Here is a 5,047-nt window from a genome sequence, read left to right on the forward strand (position 1 = left end):
CGGGCCCTGCCGGTCCCGGTAGCCCCTCCCCGATCCCCTTAGCCCCTCCCCGGTCCCCCCTCCCCGGTCCCCGTAGCCCCCTCTGGTTCTGGGCGCTCGCTCCCGGGGCTCCCCCGGTTCTGGGTCGTTCCCCCCCGGTTCTGGGTCGTTCCCCCCCCCGCTCCCCGGGTCGGTGCTCACCGCTGGGCCCGGCTGTTCCTCGTCCCCGGTGCCTCGATGCCCCCCGGGGAAGCAGCTTGGCGGGGCCGGGGTTGCATCACGGTCCTGTCAAACCTGCCGGGCCAGCCCCATTGGGAAACGTCTCCCCCCCGGGGAACCACCGACGCCTCAGCGGGGCCCGGCCGCCTTCCCCCGGTCCGCCCCGGCCGGAGGCACTGCCCCTGGATCCCACCCGTGGATCCCACCCGTGGCCGGGGCCGTGGGGGGGGGGTGTGGGCATGGCTGCCCCTTGTGCCACCACGGCCTGCGCCCGCCGCTGCCCTCCACAATGTCGGCTATTGTGCCACAGCTCGGTGGCAGGACGCTTGGGGACAGGCAGAGAGTGTCCTGTGCCCGTCGTGCTGCTCCGGACTGTCACATCGGGGCCGTGTCCCAGAGCTGGGGGGGTCTGTGGGTCACCAGAGGGGCTGAGGGGACCCAGAGGGCCAGCAGCTGCTCCCCACGGCCGTGTGAGAAGCCTGAAGAGCCCTTTGCTGGCTGCGGTTGAGGTGAAACCTCTTGGGTTACAACTTGGGACTTCTGTGGTGTCTCCTGTGTCCCCTAATGACTGATTGTCCTCCCTCTGTCTTTCCACAGATTGCCTGGGGACTCCCATCGTCTACTCACCCGTCAAAGCCGACCTGACTGGAAATATCAAGGTGGGAAGGGGCACAGAAGGGTTTGGGGGGATGCTCCCCATGGCTGTGTGGGAAGCCTGAAGAGCCCTTTGCTGGCTGCGGTTGAGGTGAAACCTCTTGGGTTACAACTTGGGACTTCTGTGGTGTCTCCTGTGTCCCCTAATGACTAATTGTCCTCCCTCTGTCTTTCCACAGATTGCCTGGGGACTCCCATCGTCTACTCTCCTGTCAAAGCCGACCTGACTGGGAATATCAAGGTAGGAAGGGGCTCAGGAGGGTTTGAGGGGAAGGTGAACCCCGTGGAGGAGGCGCTGGGGGATTGGAGAGGCAAGACCTGGAGGTGTTTAAAAGGTGTTTCCTTCCCATGGGGGCTTTCAGGCTCGGCAGCGGCTCATTTCGGCCACGGGTGTTTAATTAACGGGGCTCCTTGATGAGAGTGCTGTTTGGCAGCCGCTGCGGGCACCGCGTTTCCCCTGCTCTGCCCGGCAGCTCCCGGGAGCCACTTCTCCCCACCACCACCATCACCATCACCACTACCTTTTCTCTGCTCTCTCAGAAAATCCGGGCAGTTTACGACTCCAACCCCGCCAGGTTCAAAACGCTGCAGAACATCCTGGAGGCGGAGAAGGAGATGCACGGCTCGGCCTGGCCCAAGACGGGCGCCACGCTGGCGCTGATGTGGTTGAAAAGGTGACTCAACGGCATCGGGGGGCTGCTCCTGGCAGGTGGGGACCCCCCTCGAACACCAGCTGGAGTCTCTTTGGGCTGGATCTGGCCAGAGCAACGTGGGGTGCACGAGCAGAAAGGCAGAGGGGCAGGAATTAGGCCTGTGAGGGGTTGTGCTGCTGGGGCTGGGGGCTTTGGGGGGCTGCTCCAGGCTGTGTTCCAGCACGTGGGGACTTCCTTGAACATTGGCTGGAGTCTCTTTGGGCTGGATCTGGCCAGAGCAACGTGGGGTGCACGAGCAGAAAGGCAGAGGAGCAGGAATTAGCCCTGCAAGGGGTTGTGCTGCTGGGGCTGGGGGTATTGGGGGGCTGCTTCTGGCACGTGGGGACCCCCTCGAACACCAGCTGGAGTCTCTTTGGGCTGGATCTGGCTGGAACAACGTGGGGTGCATGAGCAGGAAGGCAGAGGGGCAGGAATTAGCCCTGCAAGGGGTTGTGCTGCTGGGGCTGGGGGCTTTGGGGGGCTGCTCCGGGCTGTGTTCCACCATGTGGGGACCTCCTCGAACGCTGGCTGGAGTCTCTTTGGGCTGGATCTGGCCGGAGCAACGTGGGGTCCATGAGGAGGAATGCAGAGGGGCAGAAATTAACCCAAGGCTGGGGGTTTTGGGGGGCCCAGGCTCAAGGGGTGCCTTGCTGGAGGCTGGGAATCAGCATCCCCTTCCCCCCCACCCGACCATCTCTGCTCTTCTCACAGGGGCCTGAAGTTCATGCTGGTGTTGCTGCAGAGCATCTCGGATGGTGAACGGGACGAGGAGCACCCCAACCTCATCCGGGTGAACGCCCTGAAGGCTTACGAGATCGCCCTGAAGAAATACCACGGCTGGATGCTGCAGAAGCTCTTCATGGTGAGCCCCTTCCTCATCTTTTTCCCCGGAGGAAAAACAGCCTTTCTTTAAGCCCGGTTGGCCCCCCAAAATTGATGAGCTTTAAGGGAATGAAGGCTTGGAAACACGGGAAGCTGGTGATCTATTTGGAGCAGGGAGGCATAAATTTAATAAAAACTCACGGTAACCTCGGCGGCTGTTGTGGGGCTTGTTTCAGGGCTTGTTTCTTGGGGGAAATGTTTGGGGAAGGGTGTTTTGGGGCTTTTTTCGGGGGGAACTGTTTGGGAAAGGGTGTTTGGGGGCTTGTTTTGGGACTCTTCCTGGGAGAACTATATTTGGGAAGGGTGTTTTGGGGCTGTTCCTGGGGGAACTATATTCAGGAAGCGTGTTTTGGGGCTGTTCCTGGGAGAAATGTTTGGGGAAGGATGTTTTGGGGCTTTTGGGGCTTATTTGGGGGGGAAGTGTTTGGGGAAGGGTGTTTTGGGGCTTGTTTTGGGGCTGTTCCTGGGGGAACTGTATTTGGGAAGGGTGTTTTGGGGCTGTTCCTGGGGGAACTGTTTGGGGAAGGATGTTTTGGGGCTTGTTTTGGGACTGTTCCTGGGGGAACTGTTTGGGGAAGGGTGTTTTGGGGCTGTTCCTGGGGGAACTGTATTCGGGAAGGGTGTTTCGGGGCTGTTCCTGGGGGAACTGTATTTGGGAAGGGTGTTTTGGGGCTGTTCCTGGGGGAAGTGTTTGGGGAAGGGTGTTTTGGTGCTTGTTTCGGGGTTGTTCCTCGGGGGACTGCTCCAAAATTCCAGGGGATTCTCTCTGTGCATCCCTGTTTTTCTTGGGGTTCAACCACCATCCTCAAGGTTGTTCCTGGGCACCTCCGAGCGTCCGGAGACCCCGTCCGGGGTCTCCGGACGCTCGGAGGTACCCAGGAACAACCCAAAACTGGAGGTCCTGCATGTGGGATGGGATCCTTACATCTTCTTCCTGCTGTTTTTTAGGGCTCGGTCTACGCTCTCCCCTACAAATCGGATTTGCTGAAGGCGTTAGAGAAAGGCAAAGAAGTCAAAGAGGAGGAAAGCATCGAGAAGATCCATCAGTTTCTCTCCAGGGTCACCCCCATCTTGGATGCCATCTACGAGATGTACACCAAGATGAACGCCGAGCTGAGCTACAAAGCCTAAAAAGGCTCACGGCAGGGGACATTTAGCAGGGCTTAAATAAGGTGTGAAGGGTGCTACCTGTGTCTTAAATCAACTCAGGCAGTCATGGGGGGGGTTGCATCTCCCCGGCTGTCAGGCGACTTTAATTATTCTCCTCTGGATCTGCAGTGGAATAACCTGTTTTCTAAAAAAATAATAATAATTAATTTTTCTATTGAGAATACGGCAATAAAACAATCGTAGCCCGGTGTCGGCGTAGGATTGCCCAAGCTTTTCTACTACTAAAGAGGAAAAAAAATCAAGTGTTTTTAGTCCTAACGGCCGGGTCGATGTCTGCTACGTTATGGGGAGGGGGGATGAAGCGTGTCACTTTGTCCCGGTGTCACTTTGGGACTCATGGACAGCACCAAGGGGAGAAACATCCCGAATGATGCCGGCGGTGCCCGCGGCGGAGGATCCGATGCCTTTCCCTGGGTGACCCCCAAACTCCTCCCGCTTGAAGGGCTGGAGCTCGAGGTAATGGGGGGGGGACGGGGCTGGCCCCACGCCGTGGTTTGTGGAAGCAGGAGGTGCCTTATTAACCCCCCGCCTTAGGGTGCTGCCGAGCCCCCCGCCGCGGGGCAGGGAGGCAGAAATTTAATAAAAACTCACCGTAACCTCGGCCGCTGTTGTGGGGCTTGTTTCGGGGCTGTTCCTGGGGGAAATGTTTGGAGAAGGGTGTTTTGGGACTTGTTTTGGGGGGAACTGTTTGGGGAAGAGTGTTTTGGGGCTTGTTTTGGGACTGTTCCTGGAGGAACTATATTTGGGAAGGGTGTTTTGGGGCTGTTCCTGGGGGAACTATATTTGGGAAGGGTGTTTTGGGGCTGTTCCTGGGGGAACTATATTTGGGAAGGGCGTTTTGGGGCTTGGTTTGGGACTGTTCCTGGAGGAACTGTTTGGGGAAGGGTGTTTTGGGGCTTGTTTTGGGATGATTCCTGGAGGAACTGTTTGGGGAAGGGTGTTTTGGGGCTTGTTTCAAGGGGACTGTTTGGGGAAGGGTGTTTTGGGGCTTGTTTCGGGGCTGTTTCGGGGGGGACTGTTTGGGGAAGGGTGTTTTGGGGCTTGTTTTGGGACCATTCCTGGGAGAACTATATTTGGGAAGGGTGTTTTGGGGCTGTTCCTGGGGGAACTGTTTGGGGAAGGGTGTTTTGGGGCTTGTTTCAGGGGGAACTATATTTGGGAAGAGTGTTTTGGGGCTGTTCCTGGGGGAACTATATTTGGGAAGGGTGTTTTGGGGCTGTTCCTGGAGGAACTCTTTGGGGAAGGGTGTTTTGGGGCTTGTTTTGGGACTGTTCTTGGGAGAAATGCTTGGGGAAGGGTGTTTTGGAGCTTGTTTCAGGGCTGTTCCTGGGGGAACTGTATTTGAAGAGTGTTTTGGGGGTTGGTTTGGGGCTGTTCCTGGGTGCATGGGGATGTATTGAGGAGGGTGTTTCAGGGGTGGCTGTTTTGGGGAGGATGTTTCTGGGTTGTTC

At 57.9% G+C, this 5,047-nt stretch overlaps 1 protein-coding gene across 1 annotated transcript; it reads left to right on the forward strand.

The window, feature by feature from the left end:
* The first annotated feature begins 487 nt into the window (after positions 1 to 487).
* On the forward strand, positions 488 to 4,197 carry GLTP (glycolipid transfer protein). Its single transcript, XM_014940014.1, has 6 exons — positions 488 to 605; positions 796 to 857; positions 1,028 to 1,093; positions 1,393 to 1,526; positions 2,256 to 2,406; positions 3,375 to 4,197. The coding sequence occupies exons 1-6, from the start codon at positions 488 to 490 to the stop codon at positions 3,555 to 3,557; spliced, it is 714 nt and encodes a 237-aa protein (XP_014795500.1). The 3' UTR covers positions 3,558 to 4,197.
* The last annotated feature ends 850 nt before the right edge of the window (positions 4,198 to 5,047 follow it).

This window comes from Calidris pugnax, unplaced genomic scaffold (genome assembly GCF_001431845.1).
Source record: "Calidris pugnax isolate Ruff unplaced genomic scaffold, ASM143184v1 scaffold106, whole genome shotgun sequence".
Taxonomy (NCBI): Eukaryota; Metazoa; Chordata; class Aves; order Charadriiformes; family Scolopacidae; genus Calidris; species Calidris pugnax.

What these genes read in the sequence shown, in the direction of transcription:
- GLTP (XM_014940014.1), top strand. Translation starts at nt 488, where the DNA reads ATGTCGGCTATTGTGCCACAGCTCGGTGGCAGGACGCTTGGGGACAGG. An exon ending in ACCTGACTGGAAATATCAAG is followed by an intron (nt 858 to 1,027) that starts GTGGGAAGGGGC and finishes CTCTGTCTTTCC; the next exon opens with ACAGATTGCCTGGGGACTCC. An exon ending in TGCTGCAGAAGCTCTTCATG is followed by an intron (nt 2,407 to 3,374) that starts GTGAGCCCCTTC and finishes GCTGTTTTTTAG; the next exon opens with GGCTCGGTCTACGCTCTCCC.